Here is a 27,466-nt window from a genome sequence, read left to right on the forward strand (position 1 = left end):
GACCTAACAAACGGCTAATGATGTTGGCTCGCCAGTGATGGTGGATCCTGTCTGGTGATACTTTGTTATAGGGCTTGTTGCAATTCCTGATTCTGCTTCCTCAGCTCTTCATGGGCCTTCATGGCAGCCAACCTCTGCTCTGTGCTGGGCAGTCGTCGCCTGTTGTTTCAATTCTTCTACTGCCTGCATAACATGGGTGAGTTGACCATTGTCCGCCATTGTTATTTTGCTGAGTTCCTCTTCTTGAAGTGATTCGTTCTTTCTCTCTCTCTCTCACTCCCTTTTGTTTCTATCCTTTCTCGGGATTGGTTGTTTATATACTGTTTATTTCCTTCAACTGCCATTAGTGACGTGAAGCACGATGGAATCTTGGTTAATTGTTCCGTATCGAGTGATATACGTGGAAGGTAGTGGATTAGTTAAGCGAAAAGGTCTCCCGATGACATTTGGGGGAATTCGGTCTCTGATCATTGTCACCAGCTCTACCTAATAATACGCAAATGCTCATATCCCCCAAAGCAAGATACGAGCTACACACAATTACCTCGTCCGAGTGATGACATACGAACCACTAGCCCTTACTCAAATTTACAAGTAGTGAAAACATAAAACCTGACCAAGAGGAGGTAAACATCACCTTCAGCTTCATGTCTTTTGAGGGAGATACAAACTACTCACGATAAACACGCCTATATATATATCTTCTATTTATTTAAATTACATTTTACATTTAAATAAATATTGACAACATGAAAATGCATCTCATTTACACACTCAAATCATTACAAAAATAAAAACTAATGTCTTATTTTTAATTAAAAGTTGAATATCACATCCTCAATATTTGTGCAGAGCATTAAAATAATGATTTTGCAGATTTAGTTTTAATTTTTTTAATAAAAAAATAAATGGGTTGATGAATTACTACACTAAAGAAATCTTAAATGGCACCAATTAGTGATCATCACCTGCGGCGCATCCCAAACTATATCTATCATGTTTCAAACAATAAAATACGGTATATTATTATGTGATGGATATTTAATGTTAAACCACGCATAAATTGTATTCAGTATTCAATAATTGATATGCATAGTTATGAAAAACATTCATCATATTTTTAACAAACAAAAAAATAAATCATCAGAGTTTGATGCATTCAAGAAAATTATAAAGCCTCATCAAATAAAAGAAAGGATAATCATAGTTACATCCTCCATTTTCAGAGCACATGCAATTTCTCTATACCAGATTTTTTTCTCATCGTCCAAAATGCAGCAAAATAGCGATTCTGCAAAGAAAATATTACTTATTAAGATCAAATTAATGAATAAAATATTTTTATAGAATCAAAATTTATATTATATTATATTATATATATATATATATATATATATATTAAAATTAATGAGTTTTCAAGATCCATTCACATCAGAAACTGTCTCTGCACACTTAAACATTGAATTCATATGTTAAAAGTTATTCCCAACTCAGATTTAGGCAGTTTGAAATTTTGGAACTAAGAAGTTATGACATGCTAGGAATTTAAGAACATAGATGCAAAAGGAGATGAGAGTTTATGCAGAGTTAGAAGCTTACTTGCATCATTGATCTAGGATTTGTGGTGTAAGTTGTCTCAATTGTGCTTTCTTTCTACAACCAACACAACAGGTAATGCAAATATGATTTAGATAATTCAAACCTTGCATAACTAGAGGGTATTATCCAACAAAAAAAACTTACCTCAAATTCAAATCCATAACTTACTGCGACACTCTTAACATCTTCCAAACTCAATTCAATGGACATCTCCTACAGACAAGTTTCAGATAAAAATTAGCAACAAGCATGAAATGCTATACTAATAATACTAATAATAAGTAAAAAAAAAAATGAATTATACATCTTCCTGTCCATACACATCTGCAAAGTGATATAGTAGAGGTCCCAAGTTTATCCAAACCTGTTATGATATGATATCAATATCATCTGAATATGAAGAACAAAGATGAAATAAATGGCAACAGATAAATCATTATCTATTTTGTGATTTTGATTCAGGAACTCACTCCCCCATCTTTCAAAATTTTTGAAATTATTTCAATATACTCAACAATGTTATGAGCGGTATCAATAAAGAAACACGTCACAACTGCATCCCATGCACCTGCATTGGTCATTTTAAGTGGTTAGAAATTATTATACTAGGGATAACATGTTATACACCACATTATTTAAATATTCATGGTAAAGTAAGAATTATAATGTTGAGCACAGTTTGTGCAAGATCAATTAACTTTTTTAATAATATCTACAGACAGCAACAATTGATTATAAAACTATACAGCAGTAATGTTGTAATTAGAGGAATCTTTCTAGAGAAAACATCTGAATCATCTTCTAGTTATTTTTTAGTATATTGTTACCTTATTTTCCTTTTTTGGAAGATTAAATTGTTACAAATAGGTGTAAGGAAATCGCTCCAGGAAAGACGCCACCATAGTCGTCGGCACGTGTAGCCCACGTGCCTAGCTCCAATGAGATCCACTCGTTGCCGCCGTCATAGAAAAGGGTTGTCAAAGCTTCCTGAGTCTGTTCCATGGGTTAGTGACATCTCATTTGGCCCAGATTTAAGTAGATATGAGTTTTGAGTTCTACTCCTTTTTCCCGATGTAGCCCACACATCATTGTTGTCTCGGATAGGGTTCACCGGAGACACCTGATTGCGTTCCAAGGGATGTCTAAGGTAACAATTATTCTTTTGGGTCCTAATGATCTTCCAAATGTGGTGGGTGCCTATCGGTTGGATGTTAAGAATTTCTTACAATGGAGCCAATACATTCAAGATTAGAACACATAAATGGAGGAGGTTTTCCAAGTTGGGACAATGAAGATTCACTAATTGTGACTTGGATGTGGCATTCCATAATTCCTGAGATAAGTCAAAACTATATGTTTCATTCTTCTACCAAAGAGATATGGGATGATTTACAAAATACTTTTTCATTAAAAAAAGGATTTTGCTACATGCTATGACATTGAAGGCAGGATATTTAATTCAAAACAGGGCTCCTTTTCTGTATCAGATATCACAGAATACTGAATGAACTTTTGATTGAATTAGATCAGTACCAACAATAAAGATAAGTAAAACAAATGCTCCCACACATGCTTAATCCATGGAAAGAGGAAGAATCTTTCCATGGACTGAATCATGAGTATGACCCAATCAGGGTACAAATCTTAGGAAGAGAAACATCAACATCCCTATAAGACATATTTTTTATGGTAATAGGAGAAAAAACTCGGAGAGCTGTCATGCTTGATGGGGGATCTTGAACATAGGCTCTGCCATGACAATCAGAAAGGAAGTTCACAAGAAAACAAATGCCAAAGGAAAGTTGTTTGAAAAAGGTAATCATGGAGACTATTGTTCATATTGTAGAAGATCTGGACATACCAAGGAAACATGCTTCAAACTCCATGGAAGAAATAATGTTCTCGAGCGCATGGGAAACATCAAAGGGTCTACTCAAAGATGGGTAAATCATACTACCTCAGAACAGGAAGCCACCAATGAATCTAGTACTTCACCACCACCAGATCTTGATATGAAAGTTTATAAGGAGGAACTTGAGCACTTGAAAACAATGGTTGAATCAATGAGTAAGCCCTCTGGATCATGTACTCTGTCCATGAAAGGTAAGATTTTTCTGAATATTGTTGGTCATGTGTCTCAAGGTATTTGGATTCTTGATTCAGGAGCAACTGATCATATGACACTTTCTCGTGTGTCCTTCAACTCATAAGGTAAAAGAAATAGAAAACAACTTATTACAACTATGAATGGTCAGGGTATATACCTATATGCAGCTCTAGGAATATTATTTTGGAATCATCTATTATAGTAAAGGATGCTTTACATGTTCCACAATTAGCCAATAGTCTTATCTTTGTGCAATAACTCAAAGGATTTAAATTTTTCAGTAACATTTTTCTCAACTTATTATGTTTTCCAAGACCTTGCCACAAGAAAGACGATCATAACTGCTAAGGAGCAGAGTGGGTTGTATCTGTTCGAATCTGATGACCAAAGCAAAATAAAAATCATGAGTCAACAAGTTACATGAGACGTGGGCAAATTCCCAAATATGACTACATCGTAAAAGGCTTGGGAATCCTTCATTCAATCTTATCAAGTCCTTATTTCCCCATTTGTTTACCAAGAAGTTTGTTGAGTCTTTTAATTGTGATATTTGTTAGTTATCAAAACATCATGGTGTGTCTTATCCTATTAGTAATAAAAAGAGTACTTCTCCATTTAATTTAATTCACTTTGACGTTTGGGGACCTGTCTTAGAATTTATTTTCGGAACCAAATGGTTTGTTACTTTTATTGACGATTGTACTTGTGTCACATGAATATATCTTATGAAAAATAAATCAAAAGTTTTCCAAATCTTTATTAATGAGCTATTACCTCCTGCTTCCACTCCTGCTGAAGAACTGGAACAACGATCAAAGTTCTTCATGTTGTTGGCATTATACGGACTCTCTGATGATTTCTCTCATGTCCGTGATCAGATTTTGGGTTCTCTTGCCATACCCAACTTTACTTCTACTTGTTTTGCTCTCTTGCGTATACCGAGCAAACCAGTCACTGAGACACCTTCTCATACTGATGATTCCTCAGTTATGGCTGTCCAACGTGATGATCGAAGTCGGTCTCGCAAGCCAGGTAAAGCACGTCCAAAATGTGACCACTGTGGCAAGTTAGGCCACAAAATTGATAAATGTTATGCACTTCATGGAGGTCCTCCTCGACCTGTACCAATGACTAATTCTGATCCACCTCCCCGATCATCGTCTGCAGACCATCCTACTTCATCTAATACTGTAGAAAACCCTGCAATCTTTCACGAATTTCTCAGATGGTATGAGGATCGCCAGCACTTTAGTTCCACTACATCTGCATCGGTTGCACGTACAGGTACACCTTTTGTTGGTCTTACTCACTCTCACTCCCACGGACCTTGGGTCCTTGACTCAGGCGCCACCGATCATATCACTGGTAACAAATCTTTGTTTTCTTCCTTGTCATGTCCGGATAATTTACCCTCGGTGACAATGGGGGATGGGTCTAGAGTCTCATCTCATGGTGTTGGTACTGTTAATATTTTTCCGTCTATATCCATTGATAATGTACTTTATGTCCCTAGGTCTCTCTTCAACTTATTGTCCATAAGTCGTCTAACTCATACCCTTAATTGTGTTATTTCATTTACCAAAGATTCTATTTGGTTGCAGGACCGGAGTTCAAAACACATGATTGGCACAGGATGTGAGTCTCATGGCCTATATCATCTCCACCCTTCTCCACATGTTGGCGTAATCATGGAGTCACCATCCCTTCTTCATGCTCAGTTAGGTCATCCTAATCTTGCCAAACTACAGCAACTTGTTCCGAGGTTGTCGAAATTATCATGTTTGTCATGTGAGTCTTGTCGTTAGGAAAGCATACTCGTAGTTCCTTTCCTCGTAGTGTCACAACGAGCGCCGTCCCCCTTTTCATTGGTTCATTTTGATAATTGGGGACCTAGTCGTGTTAAGTCCACTTTAGGTTTTCAGTATTTTGTTACCTTTATTGATGACTATTCCATATGTACTTGGTTGTTTTTAATGAAGAATCGTTCTGAGTTGTTTCCTATTTTCCAATCATTTTTCAATGAAATAAAAACACAGTTTGGGGTTTCTATTCGAACTTTACACAGTGATAATGGCCGTGAATACCTTTCTCAACCGTTTAAACATTTTATGGCTTCTCATGGCATTCTTCACCAGACCTCATGTGCTTATACTCCTCAACAAAATGGGGTGGCTAAGCGCAAGAATAGACACCTTATTGAAACAACTCGTACACTTCTAATTCATGGTCAAGTACCTTCGCGTTTTTGGGGTGATGCAGTTCTCAATGCATGTTATCTTATAAACCGCATGCCATCTTCAGTCCTAGATAACAAAATCCCTCATTCTATCTTATTTCCTCAAGACCCTCTACATCCATTACCTCTTAGAGTTTTTGGGTCTACATGTTTTGTTCATGATTTTAGTTCTGGTCTTGATAAGTTGTCTCCTAGATCTCACAAATGTGTCTTCTTAGGATTTCCACGGTCAGAAAAGGGCTATAAGTGTTTTTCCCCTTCCCTCAATCGTCATTTTATCTCTGATGTCACTTTTGATGAATCTTTTCTTTACTTTTCACATCTATCTTCTAGTTTTGTACCTCCACCTGCTATTGTTGATATTCCTATTTTTTGTGATCCTCCTCGTGATGCTCCATCCATTTTGCCTCCTCCTTCTTTAGACTTTCATTCACCACAGGATCGTCCTTCACCACCACCCCTTCAAGTTTATAGTCGTCGCAATCGTCTCTCTCATGACTCACTTCCAGTGCCGTCTCCTATGTCTCCTCCGGCTCCAACAAATGAGTCTGACCTGTCCATTGCCCTCCATAAAGGTATACGCTCTACCCGTAACCCTTCCCCCCATTATATTGTTCTTAGTTACCATAGATTATCTCCATCTTTTTACACATGTCTCTCATCCATTTCTTCTGTGTCAATTCCCAAGTCTGTGGGTGATGCCTTAACTCATCCTAGTTGGCGTCAAGCCATGCTGGATGAATTAAGTGCTTTACAGAAAAGTGGAACTTGGGAGCTTGTCCAATTACCATCTAGAAAGTCTATTGTTGGTTGCAGGTGGGTGTATGCTATCAAGGTTGGCCCTGATGGCACAATTGATCATCTGAAAGCTCGACTGGTTGCCAAAGGCTACACACAGATTTTTGGTTTGGATTATGGTGATACCTTTTCTCCAGTGGCAAAAATGACCGATGTTCGCCTCTTCATTACCATGGCCGCTCTTCGACAATGGCCTCTTTACCAACTTGATGTCAAAATTGATTTCCTTAATGGTGATTTGCATGAAGAAATTTATATGGAGCAACCGCCCGGCTTTGTTGCTCAGGGGGAGTCATCTAGATTGGTATGCCATCTTCGCAAATCCTTATATGGCCTAAAACAGTCTCCTCGGGCCTGGTTTGGTAAATTCAGCTGTGTTGTTCAACAATTTGGTATGTCTCGTAGTGAAGCGGATCATTCAGTGTTTTATCGCCACTCAAGTGCTGGATGTATCTACTTAATAGTGTATGTCGATGACATTGTTCTCACAGGAGGCGACTATCTTGGCATCTCTCAGATGAAACAGCACCTTTGTCATCATTTTCAAACCAAAGATCTTGGCAAACTAAACTCCGGTACTTTTTGGGTATTGAAGTAGCACAATCCAAAACTGGTATTGTCATATCTCAGAGGAAGTATGCGGTAGACATCTTGGAGGAAACAGGGTTAATGAACTCTAAATCTGTTGAGACACCTATGGATCCTAACATCAAACTCCTACCAAATCAGGGGGAGCCTTTCTCAGATCCTGAACGGTACAGAAAATTAGTTGGAAAATTAAACTATCTTACTGTTACGCGTCCTGACATTTCCTTCGCAGTTAGCATGGTGAGTCAATTCCTAAACTCCCCATGTGAAGACTATTGGGATGCTATTGTTCGCATACTGAAGTATATTAAAGGATCACTTGGAAAAGGTTTGCTATATGGTCCTAACAACGATACAAAAATCGTTTGCTATTCAGATGCTGATTGGGCAGTTCCCCTTCTGATAGGAGGTCTACTTCTGGATATTGTGTCTCTATTGGTGGCAACCTGATATCTTGGAAAAGTAAGAAACAAAGTGTTGTGGCAAGGTCCAGCGCAGAAGCAGAATATAGAGCTATGGCATCAGCTACTTGCAAGCTTGTGTGGCTTAAACAATTACTAAGTGAATTGAAATTTGGAGATGCCACTCACATGACACTTATATGTGATAATCAAGCTGCTCTCCATATTAGCTCTAACCCTGTCTTCCATGAAAGAACCAAGCACATTGAAGTTGATTGTCATTTTATTCGGGAAAAAATCATATCCGAAGATATCAAGACTGAGTTTGTTAACTCAAGTAACCAGTTGGCAGACATATTCACTAAGTCCTTACGAGGACCTAGAATTGACTATCTTTGTAACAAGCTTGGAACATATGATTTATATGCTCCAGCTTGAGGGGGAGTGTTAGATGCTAAGATGTGTGTTTATGTTAATTGGGCTCAGCCCATTCTGTATCAAGGGCCTTGGCCCATATCTTACATTATAAATAAACTACCCTATATGTATGAAAAGAACACAAGGGAGATTTCTCCTAATCTTCTCTATTTATAACACTCTTAAAGTAATTAGAGTTCTTCTTTTTCAAATGTTTATTCCAAAAATTACTAGGGAAAAGCTATGTTAACTGCCATATATCTCATCAACAGGTTATCTTAAATGGCATTAGTTCTATAGAGTCTCTATGGTCTTTTGTTCCTTCTTCCCCCTAATAAAAAATCTACCTAGTCGAGTCTTTGGATGTATTGATTTTGTTCACTCTCATCATCTTAACCATATTAAATTAGATCCTAGAGCTCTTAAATGTGTCTTTATTGGGGTATCCTTCTAATAAAAAAGTAAACAAATGTTATCATCCTCAAAGTCATTGTGCGTTTATCACCATGGATGTCACCTTTCATGAAACAATCCTTTTATGTCAGTCTACCACTTCAGGAGGAGAAAGCACTTAGGGGGAGAAAGCACTTGAAGTGGATGAGCTCTCCTTGTCATTACCATGTTAGTCTTTGCATAATGCAATGAATCTACCATAGTCCATAATGAGGAAGAACATGAAGAAGATAAATTTTTTGGCAAAAGATATGAAAGAAGAAAACAACTCAATTCGACTCTCGAGCCAGAAAATTTGTCTAATCCAGATCCCTAAAGATAACAGTGAGGAGGTAAGTATTACTGAGGATTTACCCATTGCATTGAGAAAGGAAAGAAGATCATGTGCTAAATATCCTATTTCTAAGTATGTTTGCACTAATAATCTCTCTTATCTGCACAAAAGCTTTATTGCTACCATTGATGCCACAAAAATTCCTACCTCAATCCAATAGGCCATGAAACTTAAACATTGGAATCAAGCCATGAAAGAAGAGACGAATGCTTTAGAAAGAAATTCAACTTGGGAGATTGTTCATAAGCCAAGAGACAAGAAGGCAGTAGGGTGTAGACGAATATTCATAGTGAAACATAAGGCAGATGGAGCAACAGAAAGATATAAAGCTAGATTGGTGACAAAAGACTATACCCAAACTTATGGGATTGACTATAAGGAGACGTTTTCCCCTATGACAAAGATGAATACAGTTCGAGTTGTTCTCAATTTGGCTACTTATTTTGGTTGGGACTTATACCAATTGGATGTGAAGAATGCCTTTCTTCATGGAAATCTAGAAAGACGAAGTGTACATGGAAATTCCCCTAGGTTTTGAAGTGAAAAATGAAAGAAACAAGGTATGCCTCCTAAAGAAAGGATTGTATGGTCTTAAGAAATACCCTAAAGCATGGTTTGGAAGATCTACAAAAGCAATGGTTTCCTTAGGATATAAACAAAGCCAAGGAGATCATACTTTATTCATAAAGCACTCTTCTAAAGGTAAACTCACTCTATTGCTTGTCTATGTTGATGTTATGATTATTGCAAGAGATGATGAAACAGAAAAATTAGCGTTAAAAGAAAAATTGGCAGCCTAATTTCAAATGTAAAACCTAAGAAAACTCAAATATTTTCTTAGAACATAGGTTGCTTACTCCAATAACAGAATTTTCATCTCCCAAAGGAAATATGTACTTGATCTCCTCAAAGAAACAGGAAAGTTGGGTTGTAGAACCTCAACCGTTCCTATAGAATAGAATCACAGAATTGGAAGTGAAGAAAGTGCTCCTATAGAGAAGGCCTAATATTAGAGATTGGTAGGAAAATTGATTTATCTATCACATACAAGACTAGACATTGCTTATGCAGTTAGTGTAGTGAGCCAATTCTACTTATTTTTTTCTCTAATCTTCCTAATTAGAAAAAATATCCGTAGAATCTTCCTAATTAGAGAAAATATATGTAGAATCTTCTAGCTTATTTTTCAGTATATTTTTTCCTTATTTTCCTTTTTTTGGAAGATTAGATTGTTACAAATAGGTATAAGGAGAATGTAATAGAAATGAAATAGCTCAAAATATATATTAGATCTCATAATCTCAGACTCATTCCATAATTCAAAGTCTGTATTGTTCATTTGACCCATAATTCAAAGCATAGGTAGACAGACACATATGAACAGAACCAGAACACCCATAATATTTTTAAGTTGGCTCTCTTAGAGCTGCTGATAAAATATTGATAATTAAAAACTATAAAATATATAAGGCTGTTGGTAATTTCTCCTACCAACTTGGCTTGAATCACTGTAGACTTCAACGAAGTCACCTCCACACATGGAAAAGCCTTCAGTAATTCCTGCACTGCTAAGATTCAAGAATATTATGATTATAAGATGTCATATACCTTACCAGAAGATATGTTGATGTTTTAATATTTCTACAATACATTCGCATATGTTACCATATATTACTTTTTGAGCCTAGAAGAAGATTATCACTTTCAACCAACAGAAAATTGCAATGTTATATTCTAATTATCCCAAAAGACTAAGATGCTTGGAGAATAAGAACAAATGAACCTATATTACATCTCTAACAAGCTAAGACAGCCCCTCGTGTATGACCCTTTTAGGCTTCAAGAGAGGACAATTTTTTTATTTATCTCTATTACATGAATAGAGTTGCATGGGTCAAACACGATCACTAGAACTAATAATTTTGTTCTCTAAAATATGATTATTATGGTTTGATCCCCAACTTATTAAGCTGATATCAGATATTGTCCAGAGATGCAATACTAATAAGTTATGATACCACATCATGAAAAACCGATCCCAAAAGTTTAAGTTATTCGACAAAGACACATGAATCATTTCATATTACCATTACCTGGCTGGATGAATATCTGGTATTGAAACAGGACGAAGTTGATCACTGTCTGATAATGAATTGCAATTGCTGTGAATCCAAGGATAAATTGTCCACTCACCAGCAGTTTGGGATCTTAATATTTCATGAAGAAAAATTGATTTGAGGACAAAAAGAGAAAAGATCCAAATATTAGAGAACAGAAATCATCACTTTGTGAATTTAACACAAATCAGCAAATACTGACACTAACAAGATCAACATGAAATAGATAAGTCTTGTTCATACTGGTTAAGAATAAAACTCGAGCATATCATCATGTAATATGAAAATTCATTTCCCTGACTGATAAATCCTGCATTAAAATATAAAGTATTAGTTATAATATAAGTATACTAATCATAATTCCCACGTAAACCTGGTAATACATACGCACCTAAACATGAAATCTCAAGGGCCAACCGACCAAGCCCAGCACCAGGAACTAAACATGCAGGTGGACTGTTTAAGAAATTCCAGGCTTTATTAGTGAAAAACAAATTGTGCCAAAAAACTGCAACTCAGAAGAAATTTCTGCCAGTATCAAGATGTTAAGTTTTACCTCTCTTTACTGCGATTAGGAAATATCATATTAAGCTCTTCAAGAATAGGGTTGTAGCACTGATCACGTTCCTTTTTACCCTTTTAATATACATTTTCAAAAGCATAAAAGTCGATAATGAATCAAGTTTTTCATGATAACCAAAATAAAAAATAAATTTATAAAGAAATAAAAAAAAAAGCAATAAATCAACATGCAGTACCTCTGCTGCCCAGTCCCTAACTATGTTCCTTATAATACATCGTACCTGAGGTAAAGCAGTAAAAAAAAATATAAGCAACAAAACCATATAAAAGCCCCCACTTTCACAGAATTCCCTCAATGAAGGAAAATTGAAAAATACATAGAATAAACTACATAAAATTACGTTAAACAGCAGTAATGATTTATGAATTATTACAGCAAGCTACCAGTGTCAAGTACTAGTTTATTTTCTTTCTCAACCTGTCTGTTTCTAAAGCTTTGCTAACTTCCGAGATCTGAATTCATTTCAGGCAACACTACAGATTCATTCCAGAAAATGACCTAAATTTCATCTAACTCCAATACCATAAATTCCCTGGTGTTGTCCAGACACCATCTATTATGAACCATTGATTCATCCAAAATAAAATATTATAAATAGTAGTTTATTCAAATAAAAATATCTCCAGGATCTCCTTATTGATTAGAATAAAATATCTTCGGAATATTCCTATTTATTTCAGCATATTTTGTCCTGATTTTAGAGAGATTGTTATCAATAAAATTATTTCTAATTTTCTTGTGTAGGTCAAAAACTCTACCCATTAAGAACCAAACCTTTCCATTGTCCTAAACTGACAACAGAAAAGAATAATGCTTAGAATATAAATATACCTTATCTACATCAACTAAAGGAACATTCAATCGTAAAGATGGTTCCAACCATTGTTGCTGAGATGAGGGGACTGGCACCTGAAATAATGATGAAGTAAAAATGGCTATTGATCAGGATGCGTATTAGAGTAAAACTAATACTGCAAAACATAATCATTAGCATATACTGAAGGCTAATTCTATTAGAAAAAGAGAAGATGTAGAAATCAAAAGATTACCATAAGGTTTAAATTTGACATAGAATCAATACACTAAATGGATACTAAGAAAGAATTCTTTCTTTACAAATCAAATGCCCATCTAGAATGGTACCAATGAGATTTGAAGGACATTTATTACTTTCCCTAGGTAACACATCAGAATTGCCATCGACTAAATTGTTATGAATACACTTTAATTTTGTAAGGATGTCTGAGAGAAAAATGGAAGGAAGCATGACAAAAGAGATGTGTCAACTAAAATAACTAATTGATATTATATTGGTGATAAAGTGCAGGAAGATGTCACAAGCGGTAAAATGAAGTTTTTGGTTCATTCAATTACTCTTAAAACGTATCAATACTTCTTTTTTTCAAGAATTATAACATTGACATAAATTAATCACAAGGAATTTGCATAACTTATGACCAGCTTGGTGACTCTAAAATATTAAAAAGTATAGAATATTACAACAGACAAGGAATTACATTGCCATTGGAATCAGTAATAGAACTTCCACTACAATATTCAGTAGTTTCTTTAGTATTTATCAAGCCCGGAGAGAGGCTCCCAGTATTTGACTGGTGACGACTCTCAATGTCCACCTCCTGTTGTTATCTACAGAGTCAAATTTCTAAATGAAAAAGAAAAAGAGAATGATTGAACCAATGAAACGTCATAATTCTTATCTACTGAATCAACAACGATAAGGGAGTCACAAATGCTACAGAAACCTCATTTGGATGCGTAAATCCTTGTGGTCTGCATGTATGATTGCTATCTTCCCCACAACAATGTTGATTAGAAACAGAACATGTTATTCTAACAGGGGCTGACTCACATGAGCAAGCATTAATCCCTTCAGAAACTAAATGATCTTTTTCAGCACATTCGCAATGTGGATCTTCACTAAATTCTATGTCCTGGCTCATGTCAAGTGGAGGTTCGAATACCTACATTGTTCATTTTAACAATATCAAATATGTCCAAAACACAAAATGAATTAGCCACCAACAGAGTAAATTCTGACCTGAAGCATGCCAAATATGAAATGGGAATTCATTGAGATACACCTGCACCAATGGGAAACACAACAAACCAAAATCTTCTTAGACAACAGACGTCACATTCAATATCCAGTCATATCTGTTTCCATTACTAATACATTCATTTCATACTCAGTTAATCATTTTATAGCTCAATGAAAGCATGAATTGAGAACAAAAAAATATATTTCCAAATATCACCGACATTTAGAATTGTGCTAGCTAAAATTTCAATTTTCCTCTGAACAGGAACATATTTTTATTCCAATTGAGCTATATTAAGATATTTAACTGGTAATTGTTTTTAAGAAAACTTATACATTCAACAAAAAACATACCAGGGTTATCAAAGCTTAAAATGGTAAAAGAATCCTAAGCTTCAGCAATGCATATTGAAAAAAGATATCAGTCCTAAGAAAAACCAGAAACAAATTGTTAGGATACGACCTCCTGTTATGAAAGTTTATGAGAAGAAATAAGAGAAATACAGCTAGTTGATTTACTTAGCTGAGAAATCTGTTGGTTTGGTGGGAAATGTGCAACCCAAACCAGTCTTTGTTTGGTTTCAAGAATGCTGTTATTCAAAGGTTCCAACTGGTTTTGATGGGAGACCCCTTTGAATCATTGTTGGCCCAGAGGTAGGAGAACTCAGTGTTATGATGATTGTTAGATAAATTGTGCTTTATGTTAATTAGGAAAACATAATCCCTATGTTAATTAGGTCACTTTTACATATTCATTTGTATTTGGACTTAGCCCATATTCTCATTAATATAAATACATTACCCTATGTATATTTTCTAAATAAGGAAGATTAATCTTATACCTAGTTTTAAAAAGTGGATTTGAAGACTAACTCAACCCCACAAACCAGTTTATAAGCTGAGGTTTTCAACCACATATATACTCTAAATTGGTCTTATCTTTAATGGATCTGAGACTTCCAACACACCCCCTAATGTCGAGGTATATACATCTCATAAGTGGGACTACACATTAATATACGATCCGATAGCGGCCCGATAGCAGGTGAAATAATATGCCCAACAAACATAAATCTTGCTAAGATAGACTCTAACTCATGGCTCTAATACCATGTTAAGAAGTGGATTTTAAGCCACAGACCATATAACACCATTCCCTAAACACTTCTTCACATATTCCCCATGTCCCAACAGCAAGAAAATTTCTACAGCTGATGGAACCCTCATAACTGCAGCTAGACAAGGAGATGTCCAAATAACCCCAAACATAATACTAAAAAATTTTCTTCATGTCCCTAAGTTATCCACAAGTCTGATATCTATACAAAAACTTACCAAGGACCTCTTATGTAATGTAGATTTTCATAGCAACTCTTGTATAGTGTAAGACAAGAAGTTAGGGAGGACAATTGGACATGCAAGAGAATGGAATGGCCTATACTACATGGAAGATTTGAGCTGCCCATTGAGAGTCACTCACTAATATCTGAATCCTCCATGGCCAACAAAGAAAAAATCCAATTGTTTCATTGTCGTTTGGGACATCCTTCATGGGTCATAAAGTTAATATTTCCTTCCTTGTTTAAAAACTTAAATCTAGAAGATCTTCATTGTGAGGTGTGTGAGCTTGCCAAACACAAGTGTGTACCTTTTCCTATCAGCAATAAAGTAAGCAATTCTCCATTTTATCTTGTTCATACGGATCTGTGGGATCCCTCTAATATTCCTAGTACTTCAGGGGCTAAATGGTGTATAACCTTTATAGATGATTGTACAAGGGTAACATGGCTTTTCCTTCTTAAACACAAATTTGAGGTCAAATTTGTTTTTCTACAGTTTGTTTCAATTATTAAAAATCAATTTGGGGTTAGTATAAAAATAATTAGATCTAATAATGCCAAATATTACTTCAATCATACTCTAAATTCCTTTTGTCAAAAGGAAGGAATAATCCATGAATCCTCATGTATAAACACACCCCAACAAAATGGGATCGCAGAAAGGAAAACTGGGCACTTATTAGATCAAACTAGAGCACTTCTTTTTCAAAATAATGTTCCAAAAAGATTTAGGGGGTAAGTTGTTCTCACTGCTACTTACTTGATTAATAGATTACCTTCTACTGTTTTATCCTCAAAAAGCCCCATGGAAGTCTTAAACTTATTCTACCCACATATAATCCATACAACAGTCTCAACCAGTGTTGTCAAACTCGAGGATTGTAACAAGATTGGAAGGAAAATAAAAGATCGTAACACAAGGAAAATCGTAACTCAGACTTGTAAGAGTCACGATATCCATAAACAAGTGTGTTATTAAAAATAATAAAAATAACTCGTAATAATAATAACTATTACAATAATAATAATAATAACGATAATAATAATAATTATCTATGATTATAATAATTGTTGGGAATCCAAGTGTGAGTTTAGGTCCCACATTGGATAGAAATGAGAAAGTAGAGCAATGTATAAAAGTAGTAGACCCAACAGTGGTATCAGAGCCGATGGTTTGTCTTGGTGACCGGCCTAGACGAGTATAATGATCCTTATACCGAAAGTTTGCCTGACAAAGAGTATTCAGGTAAGCAAGTCCCGTTAAGATGAACGGCGGTTGGAAAGGGCTACTCGTCGTTGTGGTTGTGGTTGGGAATGCTTCCGCTGGAGGGGGAGTGTACCAATGTGAAAGGGACTCACCCTTGAAGGGGAGATTATTGGGAATCTAAGTGTGAGTCTAAGTCCCACATTGGATAGAAATGAGAAAGTAAAGCAATATATAAAGGTGATAGACCCAACAATAATAAGTTTAAGTAGTAAAGTTTGTGCATAAAAAGAACCAATGAGTGTGCATGTCAACAAAGCAACCACTCGAGCTACCAACAGAACAACTAAGGCTACTACATCACTAAAAGGAACCTTAAAATAAAAAAAGGTGGAAAGAACAATAAAAAGTAGGGAAATAGAGGCTAAGCATCGCTAACTGCGAGAGCGACGAGTGAGTGCAACGGCAGTGAGCATCAACGACTCCGAAGCGACATGCGCAAGCAAACATAACCCTAATTGAATAAGGTAAGAGCGTTGGGCTTCTCATGGGTTGGTCGATCATAGGACCAGAACGATCGATGCGGCACACAATCCCCCAATTCAGCAAGTATCCTTAAGTACTCACTTTGATCCACACCGCTTACGATCTGCCCTCCATGTCAACTTGCTTCGATTCGCATTACTTATGATCCACTCTCTGCGACAACTCACTTGGCGATCCAAACTCACAAGATCATGCAAGTTTACGATCTTACACGCGATTTAACAACACCAGTCTCAACCCTTGCCAAAAGGATTAAGGGATGATCTTGAGTTGAATTTATATCCAGAATGCATGTTGGATTGTAGAATAAACGAAGGCAGCCATCAAGAGATTCTAGTCAAATGGAAGCAACTACCGGATTTTGGAAGCAGTTGAGAGGAAGTTTCAGTTACTATTGAACATATTCCGCAATTCCACCTTGAGAACAAGGTGTATCTTGATGGGTCGAGTATTGTTAGGATACAACCCCTTGTTATGAAAGTTTATGAGAGAAGAAATAAGAGAAATATAGCTAGTTGATTTACTTAGCTAAGAAATTTGTAAGTTGTTATATAGTTGGGGGTGAGGGAAAGTTATGTATATATACATATACATATATATACATATACATATATATACATATACATATACATATATATATTTACACATATATGTGTGTGCGTGTGTGTGTGTGTTTTTAGGTCTGAGTGAAGGTAGGACAAAAATAGTTTTGTTGTGGGAGGTTGCTAGACCCTCGAAGTGCCAATGGATGTATTGAGAACATTTTGTGAAATTGAAAGAATTATGCAGAACTCTCATTTCTTTTCATTTGAGAATTCCTTATGTAAGAATTTCTAATCCAGTTTCTATAACAAATCGAACAAAGCCAGTACAACCTAGTTATAAGGTTAGTTATAACATCTTTGTTTGGCTAATTATGGTGATTAAGTTATTCTAGAAGAAAATGCTTTGATTTTACAATCCAACCAAGTCCAAGGCAAAATTAATTATTTATATATCATATTGATATTTCCTTGATTACATCAAAGTTATTAGATTGGGTAAAAACAAAAGGAAACATAAAAGGAGGGTTCAATTATGTTTCTAATAAACTTCTCCAAATTCTTTCAAAAACATGTTAAATTACAAATTGGAACAACTATACGAGATGTACAAAAGTACCATCTAAGAATGTTCAGTTTTTATAAAAGTTGATATTTAATAACTTTGTATGATGTATAGAGCTAAAAATACCTAAAGAATTGCATCTTAATTTCTTACCATGAAAATAGAGAAAAGCATTACTGTTGTGTTATAACCACAAATACACATCATTCTTTTCTTATTTGATCTCAACTAAAATAATTCCAGAAATTCCTTTTCTTGGTCCACAAATAAAGCATCATCAGAATCAACTTCAGAATTCTTGACAACTTTTTCTTTTCAAGACTAATAAAAGAGAGAAAAACTATAAAGCAATGAAAAAAGAAGTTAAATATACCTGCGTAATCTTTGAAACTTTTGAGGATAGTGGGGTAACAAAGCCTATAAACCCAAAATACGGTTCAGTACAGAAGGGGATATAAAAATGAACAGAAATTACAAGAAAACAACTAAAGAACCGTGGAAACTGTGTGCATCAGACTGTTAGACACCGTACAGTCCATTAGTGCTCTAACTTAGAAGCTAGATTAGGAGTTAATAACTCCTATTGTAAATCCTGGATACAGAATAAAATTATGCAGTTTTAGATAGATCATTGACACAATTCCTGTATTATCTCTATTTTCATATGACAGGAAAGCGGACTTCAACCCTTCTCTTTACAACAGGATTCCATTACAAGCAGCATTGAAATTTGGACAGAATCAAAACCAAGTGGCAACCAATCCAAGAGATCCATTAAGTGTTTGTCATATTGTTTTTTTCTGCATTATTTTCAACAGTGACTGACAGACAAAAGCTCAATCCATACAGTCTGAATTGACCAAAGTGTACCCATCTTGCTCAAGCTTAGGAAGACACAAGCCAGAAATAACAGTGTAATCCCAAGAAAATATTGCTATTCTCTAGGACAAAAAAAATATGTAATCCCTTAGAAGCTTTAGTTTTATTACTATTCTCCAATCAAAATTGGAGCTTCACATCACTCAATGATCTGAGTAACAAAGATTTTCATAAAGATTGGCTTAAATTAGTGAGACGAAACTTCTAAAATCACATAAAGAACCACCCCTAAGTTTTATCTTACTAAAGGTTAAAAAAAAAGGTCTAAATCCCCAATTTTGGCCATTACGTTTAAATTCTTTGGACTCTTCATGTTCACAATTGTAAGTGCATTTGTCTGCAATTTCCCACTTTGTCAAGGACCTCCAGGAAACCACAACTTAATTGCGACCAGAATTTAAAAGCTTAGTCCTATTCTATTTATGCCAGATCACAGCAATTCCTAACAAGACTGATAATGCCAGAAAAAGGAAACAAAGCACCAGAAACTGAACAGTCAAACATCAAGTTAACGACATAGCACTACCAGAATATCAAGCAAAAGTAGAGGACAAAAATACCTTATGGGCCGGTGGAAGCTTCCTGTAAGACCTTTCATATCTTCTAACATCCTCCTCTGCAGCATCAGGATAGCTGCATTGGAACAAACAAACAAAAGATACTACGGTGTTACTAGAGACATATTTTTTGTAAATAATCTTATGATAAAAACAAAATATGACATGTAAAATCACTGTAAAATTTCATACAAAAATAAACTACAAAAATTTTTACTCATACAGCTAAAAGAATTCAACAATACTTTTGTGGTTTTACACATTTGTAGCTGAGAGCTTTTGAATTTCGAACATGAACCGCTACTTTAATTTGATGAAATAACATCAGCAGTAACAGAAAGAAAAAATAACAAATCAAATAATACAACGATAAAATTTAAATTTTTCATATTCGAAATAATTAGTGAAACATAAAAAATCATCATTTCCATCTAGAAAGCCGAAACCAGATACCTGCATCAGGCTCTCAGGTCTATTATTTATAAAGTTAAATAAAAAAAAAGTACCTTCGCCACATAAATCAAAACAAACAGTTTCTTATACTAGCGAAATCGTTACACTTTTTCTCTGGAAAACAAAATACGATAAAAAGGAAAGTAAAAACCAAAAAGAGTGAACTATAAATAAAAGTTAAAAGCATTCATTTTTTTCTTGAAACACTTGAACTAGCTCTAGAATCTGAACATCATGAATTGACAAGAAGAAAAGTAAAAATACACTTCATTTTGGCTTAGATTGTTGAACGGTGATTTGAAAAGTACAAAAGTTTGAAGAAAAAAAAATGAGAAGAAACGAAGAAATACTTGAGGTAAGCGCTAATGATGCGTCTGAGGGATTGGATTTCAAGGGCCTCTTCAATCTTTAAACGGCGTCGTTGCTCCTCCTCTGCCTCCATAACTGTTTTTTTTCTCTTGCTGCTCACTCTCTTAAGCACTGCGAAGAGGAACAACACCTCTACTATAAAAATAACAACAATAAACAATATCAAAATACGCCATGACTGTGTGGAGTTGACCCAATCACTTAAGGCCCAACATGCTTTGATAAATAAAAGGCTTTCTTCCTTCACCCACGTTTTTATTCCTGCACTCACGTTTTCTTCTTGCACCTCCAAATACTTTAATTATAAATATATATATATATATATATATATATATATATATATATATATATCATTAAATTAATTAGGTAGGGAGTAATTTTTGCTTATCCACCTCCTCTTTTTTATATGTGTTAGCCAGTTTTGACGAATATAATAGCAGTTTGTATCATGTGTTTCTAACTTAGTATAAGTAAGAGAAATCTACCTCATCATGAGATTCATATGATGTATTCTCTTCATTTGCTGCAACTAAGCACATTTTGGCATCCTCATCCTCGTTATATGTGTTCAGATTTTTGATGTTGACGCAATCAAACTAATACTACTAAACTATAGTAACTTTAATATTGCTAAGATAGTAGTCAAAGAAATAGAAAAGATAAATTCAACCCTAAAGATTATTGTTCAATTAATTATTGGTTATCTAAAGATTATTGTTCAATTAATTATTGTCTTAGATTTTCAAATTTATCAATGTAAATTCTCAATTAATTTGTTGATGTTCTCACTATTAACCAAAGTACATTCTCAATTAAAAGTAAGAACTTTGTAGATTAATCCTAGTAAATTTAATCAAAGTTCATTCTCAATTAAATGCTATTATGCCTAATCAGTTTATTTTTTTACTTCTTATATTAAGTAAAAAACTAATTAACCAAAGTACATTCTTGATTAATTCTTGTTAAAGTTTTCACCTCTAATCAAAGTACATTATTAATTACTGGAAAAAACTCATTCAATCACATGAAAGTTTCTAACTTTAATCAAGATAAATTCTCAATTAAAATAAAAAACCCTTGGACTCATATGATTGATATGTTATGTAGATTTAACACCATGCTAACTTGCTATAATGTAAAAATCATTACTTTTACTTTATTAAGAAGCAAAAAACATAGATAAAAATAAATCACAACAATGATAAAAAAAACAAATGAATTTATTCATCTAATCTCAGAATCCAGTTAAGAAATTACAGCACAATCAACTCTAGAGGCTTAGCACTCCATGGAATGTAGAAATAACATGAAAATAGAAGAGGAGAGGGTGGAGAGTATGAGAGAATAGAGGGAGGATGAAATTTGAAACCCTCAAAGGGTTCCTAAGCTCCCTTGATGTGTTTCCTTAAGTCTCTTTATATATAAATTGGATTGGTCTTTGTTTCAGGCTTTTCTATTGTTGTAATCTTCTTTATGATAATGTAATCTCCTTCAATTATCTTCTAAATAATCCAATAACTTGAAAATATATTTGATTGTTGCGTAGATCTAACAATATTTGAGAAGATATATGCTAGATTAAAAAAATTTAGTAAATATAATCTTTTAATATTTATTGATATAGTTAAATAAGATAATTATTTAACAATATCCAATAAAATATTTTAAGATATATTTCCCCAAATTATCTTCAATCATAAACATTTATCAATTATCAAATCCATTTTAGTAGAAAAAATGGAGAAAACCGCAAGATCCATTTTTTGTTGTTTGCTCGGATTAACTTCTTATGGTCTTGATTATTTGTCATTCTTGAATTTATCTTTAAGGTGACATGAAACTTTAATCAATTTATTTTTGGACCTCAATGACCTCAACATAGGTGCAACTACACCAACACACATCAAAATATCCAAAGAACATGTATGCAATTAAAAAACTATTTTTAAATGTTTTTGTATCTCATGCTAAATAAACCTAATTATAACAACTCCTAATTAAAATATTCTATTAAAGTACAAAAATCAATTAAGAATCCAATATTAAAGGCTAGGTGCTTATCCGTCTTCCTAGGTTCTCATCAACATCTTTTTCTTTTTGTATCTGGGCTCGACTGACTTTTTCTTCACCTTTTCAAGCTCGGGACATTCTGATCTAAAATGTCCAAGTTTGTTTCACCTTTTCATGTTCATCGCCTGACTCCTTGGAGGATTCATATGTTCTAAGAGCTTTGATGGGTGTCTTCTTGACAACTTTGAGCACGATGATTTTCTCTTTCTTGATAGAGCCATCTTGAAGAAGCTCAACCTCATGAACCTCTAATATCCCTATCAGCTCTTCTAGACTCATTTCGTCTAGATTCTTTGATGTTTGTAGAGCTGTGACTTGAGGTCTCTATTGTTTGGGAAAACTTCGTAAGATTTTACCAATGTGATCGAAGTTGTCATATGACTTTCCAAGGGATTTCTGCTTGTTGAGGATAGTTTGGAGTCTGTTGAACATGCTTTTAATTTTTTCGTTTTCAAGCATAAAAAATAGTTTGTACTATCTTGTTAGCAGGCTCAGCTTATTCCTTTTGACTTTGCTTGACCCTTCATAAGTGACAACCAAGGTATTCCACATTTCTTTGGCTCCTTGGTAAACGTGAGCATTCATGTATTCTTCTTTAGAGAGCGCACATTAGAGACTTGCGAGCTTTGAAGTTTAACATGTAGTGTTGCTTCTACTCGTCAGTTCACTTGCTTCTTGAGAGTGGCTCTCCGTTTTCATCTACAGAGATGTAGTTATCATTCTCCACAACATCCCACATGTCAATGTGACATGATTCAAAGAATGTGTCATGATTCAATAGTCGAACTTCTGATCCTTGAATAGGGGAGAATGATTGACGGCATATCATTCTTTTTCCATTCTTCAAGATCGTTTCCTCGAGTCCTGCTAAGAACTAACCTTGCGAGGTTAACTTTGATACCAATTGAAGTACCTGAAATATAGCATATTATCGAGCTCGAAAATTTTCTTTTAAATTCTTATATGCTCGAGTTGATAAATATTGGAAAATGATAGATGTTTTTATCTTGTTATTCAGAATGTATACCACAGCGTTTTGTAAGAACTTCCTTTATGAAAAGTAATCGTTTAGCTTGAAAGATTCTTGTATTTGTAAATAAAACAAAATTAGAGGTTTTTGTAAGAGGATCAGTTATATAAGAGAAGAGCTAATTGCACAAGTATTTTTATACCTCCAACTAAGCTATGTCACATCTCCTCCTAAGAGGATTCCACTATAATCTTCACAATATTACAACTGAGTATTCTCATTGTTGATAGGGGAACAATGTGAATGTTAATCCGAATTGCCATGTGTTTAGTTTATGATGATGACAACACATATATGTTACTATGACAACAACAAAAATGTGTCTTTATGTTTTATACATATGTTGCTAAATTGTTTGTTCTGCATACGCACTATGATCATAAATGTGTTTAAATATATTGTATGCATTCTCATGTATTCATATGTTAAAACTACTTGCACAAAGCAAATATGTATGAAGTAATCGATTACACTAGTTTAGTAATCAATTAAGTTCATAAGATAGCTTATGCTTAAAACTGTGGCAAACTACAGAAGTTTCAATCGATTACATAAATTATAAAATCGGTTAAAACTCGTGTCTTTGCAAACACCTTTTTGAAATGTGCAGTGATGTGTTTTTGAAGAAAAGGTTTTCAAAATTGTCTAAGTGTAGGACTTAATCGATTACACTGTTACGTAATCAATTAAGTCTGGTACTTAACACCTCGTCGAGATTTCCTTGAGTATTCGCACCACTCCTGGTACTCAGCAACCCACCAAGATTTCGTTGAGTATTTGCACCACTCTTGGTATTAGACTAATACACCTAGATTCCTCAACTTAAAAGATTCAATTGTAAGTATTTTAATTCTCTTCAGAATTGCAATCAAAGATTGCTTACAAGCAGTTTAGACTAAATCTATCCATGAGAGGGTATGAATACAATACAATACAGTCTAAACACTGGTAGATGCTTTTCTCTTACAATACAACACAAAAGTAAGAGATTTGACGCTTAAGCTCGAGAGTCTCTCTTTCTATTTTCTCTTCTCTTCTCTTTTCTTTTCCTTATATATATATATATATATATATATATATATATATTCTTATTTTAGCTCTTTTTCTCTCTTCTTCTCTATAGGATGAATATGGCGTTGTAAGCTTTTCAAACTTGTTATCCTTTATTCTATCCTCTTGATTTTCTTCATGAGAGATCTTCTATTTCTAGGCTTGATGAATATTTGTCCGTTAGACAACATTCATAGTTTGTAGCCTTGATGCTTGTATTTTCTCTTTCTTCTTTTAACAGCAGCTATTGTGTAAGTCAACTTTGTGAAAGCAGATATGCTTTTCAGTCCTTTGCTTGAAGTAGGTTGTACAATCTTTTTAGACTTTGCTTCAAGAGAGAAACATTCCATGATTATCTCTTTTGTCTCTATCGTTCACATTAGATTTTTTATCTGTAGCACTATGGATGCGTGTATAATAGCTTATTTACAAAATTATAGTAAATTGTGCATGCAACAAATGACTTTTCTTATCACTTTTGTTGTTTTTGAACATTAACATTTAATGTCATTTAATTCTTGCTCAGAACAACAAAGTTCCTTTTGATTTTCTACCGTTAGGTAGCATTTTGCAATTAAGCTCTTTTAATTTGAAGATACCAAACATGTAGATACTTCATCATAAGATGACGTGTCTGTTTCGCTCGTGGTATCATCTAGATACAAGTAAACACTTCTTTGTATGTGTACCTTATATGCAAATAGCGTTTAACTTTCTCGGGCTTTCTTGTATCTTTTAATTAAGTCTTTTAGTCATTTTAGTCAAAGACATTAATTGTCTCGACCCATTTTCGTTTTCGAGAGAAGCCAAATACCTAGTACAAGTATCTTAAGCATTGAACATTTAGCTAAGTTCTCTCTCAGACACTTTTAGATAAGATATCGTCTAGTCAAGCGTCTGGTTGTTCTAGCCTAAATGTTTTTTATTTCCTAGGACCTAAGTTTTTTCCTATAACTTCTAAGTTTTATGTTTTAGGTTCTAGTTTTGTTTGTTTGGGTTTCTAGCTCTATGTTTTTATCCTAGGTTGTTTTCTGATCTTTTAACCCGTTTTAATGTTATTTGATTAAACTTCAAAACATGAGATTGTTTGTTCATATAAACGATTTTGTCTTTAACAAATGCCCCTTTTGTTCATATATTTTTCTACACATTCCATGGCCCATATAATAGTGTAGCAACTATGCCTTCCTACATGAAAAAGAATGAACCCTTGCACCACAAGATAACAAATGTTATTTTACGTAACTAGCCAAACAACCCATATGCACCATTCGTTCATACATGAACATCATTGCACCAAACCAAAAACCCATACTACCCATGTATTCATACATGACCATCAAGAATCCAAAACCCTTCTTGTTTTTCAAAGTCCGTAGAGACCTGTGCCCATGCAAACCTTTATTTTTTGTATCCCAACATGAACCCAAAAAACTCTAGTTGTTTTCATACTATAATGTAATCATAGGCAACCACAACTACATAAACCCAGCAGCTAACATTGTTTCCGTAAACATCACCACCGTGCATGATCCACTATAAAACTAAGGAAAGATAGGAAGCACAAGAGCCTTGCCCTTAATTATACTGTATGCGTATACATATACAAACATGCAACTCTACCAACGCCTATGCCTATACGAACACTACCCATGGCCCTTAAAACCTATCTCAAAGGTAATCTACCTTATCCGTAAGACTGAAAGCTACGTACCCTTACATGAGGACCATTAAACACATTCATTTATACAGCCACATTCAACCCTAAACTACTTATGAAACTCAAACACTCTGCCTTGAAACCACTTATGCACTCATTATATTATACCACATGCACCATCCATTAAGTTGAAAACCTAGAATCTAACAAATATCCACGTTAATTGACATACACGGAAATACCCGAGGAAGACCTTAAGTGAACCAAATAAACTACCCCCAATAATACCCCAAGTGGAGTCGTGAATGGCCTAAGAAAATAATCCTTGTGCCAAAAGTTCATGCCTATTTGAACAAAAAGAAACCAATAAATAACATTCATGAAAAGTTGTAGCCCAAAACATATATCTAAAGCCGACACCCAACACGTGGTAGAGTGAATTTTCTCACTATCTGTACATCCTGATTCAATAATCTCATGTCAATCTAGACATTCCAAACGCATGTAAATGATACCAATCTTCTGAATTCAAAACAAAACACCCAAACACCTTAAAAATTTATCAAAGCATTCAAAACCACACCCTTTCTTATAATATCATGCCTCTACCACTAAGCTAGAAACTTTTCAATGATATTTATGCACAAAAATACATATATAACACATACAAATGCAACTTATATCATTAACACAATAAATAAATAAAATTATAACTTAATTTATTTATTCGTCAATAATTTTAACACTCAATCGCACAAACTAATTTATTTATTTTTATTATTTTTCTGAGTTATATATAATCCAAAATTGCTAATATAGTTTTCTCATTTATATCTAAATGATAGGAACGGTGAAGATTTTGAAGTTTTTTTAACAGAGAAAAGTTGTTTAGAAATAGAGAATTTTAAATTATGTACATAATGAATTGAAATAGGTTTGCATACTCTTCTTTAATCATAGGCATGGTAGAGAAGGTAGGAAAGTTAAAAGTACATAGTAGATGGATTTCTTCATAGACAACGCAAAGTGAACTTTTGACATACGTTATGTAGACATTTTATAATTAAGAATAATGAAATAATTGTCTAAAAAATAAAAAATATAAGAATATAAAGTGATTTCAAAAGAAGTGAGTAAAATACCATATTTGAAATTTTTATAAAATTTTAATATAGAAATGACAAAAAGAATATTACTAATGATGTTCTTATTGACCAACATTGTGGAATTCTTATATAAATAAAAAGTAATGTAAAAAGAAAGTTCAATTGTAGTTTTAAACTTTCTTTTTTTTACTTTTTTTTACGTATCAGATTTTTTTATTTTGAAAACCATCTAATGTTTTTAAGGAATTTGAAAAGCCCCACCTGTCATTTTGTTTTTCTTAATTGTTTCGCGCGCCATGTACGTACTTTTCTTTCATTTTGTTCACTGATTCTGGAACTCCTCCACATGCCTATTGTCTTCACTTTTTCCTATTTTCTTCTCTTTCGTTAAAGCAATTGTTTA

General features: G+C 34.2%; 1 protein-coding gene across 7 annotated transcripts; it reads right to left on the minus strand.

Annotated features, from left to right (window-relative positions):
* Positions 1–1,040: 1,040 nt before the first annotated feature.
* LOC108342859 (uncharacterized) lies at positions 1,041–20,277 on the minus strand. Of its 7 annotated transcripts, XM_052879744.1 has the most exons (19): positions 19,329–19,401; positions 18,263–18,306; positions 14,212–14,322; positions 14,047–14,119; positions 13,693–13,735; positions 13,397–13,615; positions 13,151–13,270; positions 12,465–12,542; positions 11,809–11,853; positions 11,607–11,686; positions 11,442–11,506; positions 11,294–11,360; positions 11,027–11,140; positions 10,425–10,498; positions 2,070–2,167; positions 1,904–1,963; positions 1,744–1,812; positions 1,600–1,653; positions 1,041–1,291 (listed from the first exon to the last, which is right to left on the minus strand). In XM_052879744.1, exons 5-19 carry the CDS (start codon positions 13,723–13,725, stop codon positions 1,223–1,225), a joined length of 1,245 nt encoding a protein of 414 aa, XP_052735704.1. In that variant the 5' UTR covers positions 13,726–13,735; positions 14,047–14,119; positions 14,212–14,322; positions 18,263–18,306; positions 19,329–19,401; the 3' UTR covers positions 1,041–1,222. The 7 variants fall into 7 exon arrangements, with proteins under 7 accessions (XP_052735704.1, XP_017436212.1, XP_017436216.1 ...); XM_017580723.2 differs by lacking the exons at positions 14,047–14,119; positions 14,212–14,322 and adding an exon at positions 20,129–20,277; XM_017580727.2 differs by lacking the exon at positions 14,212–14,322 and having other exon boundaries at positions 19,329–19,404.
* Positions 20,278–27,466: the final 7,189 nt, after the last annotated feature.

The sequence above is a fragment of the Vigna angularis genome, chromosome 6, assembly GCF_016808095.1.
Source record: "Vigna angularis cultivar LongXiaoDou No.4 chromosome 6, ASM1680809v1, whole genome shotgun sequence".
Lineage (NCBI taxonomy): Eukaryota > Viridiplantae > Streptophyta > Magnoliopsida > Fabales > Fabaceae > Vigna > Vigna angularis.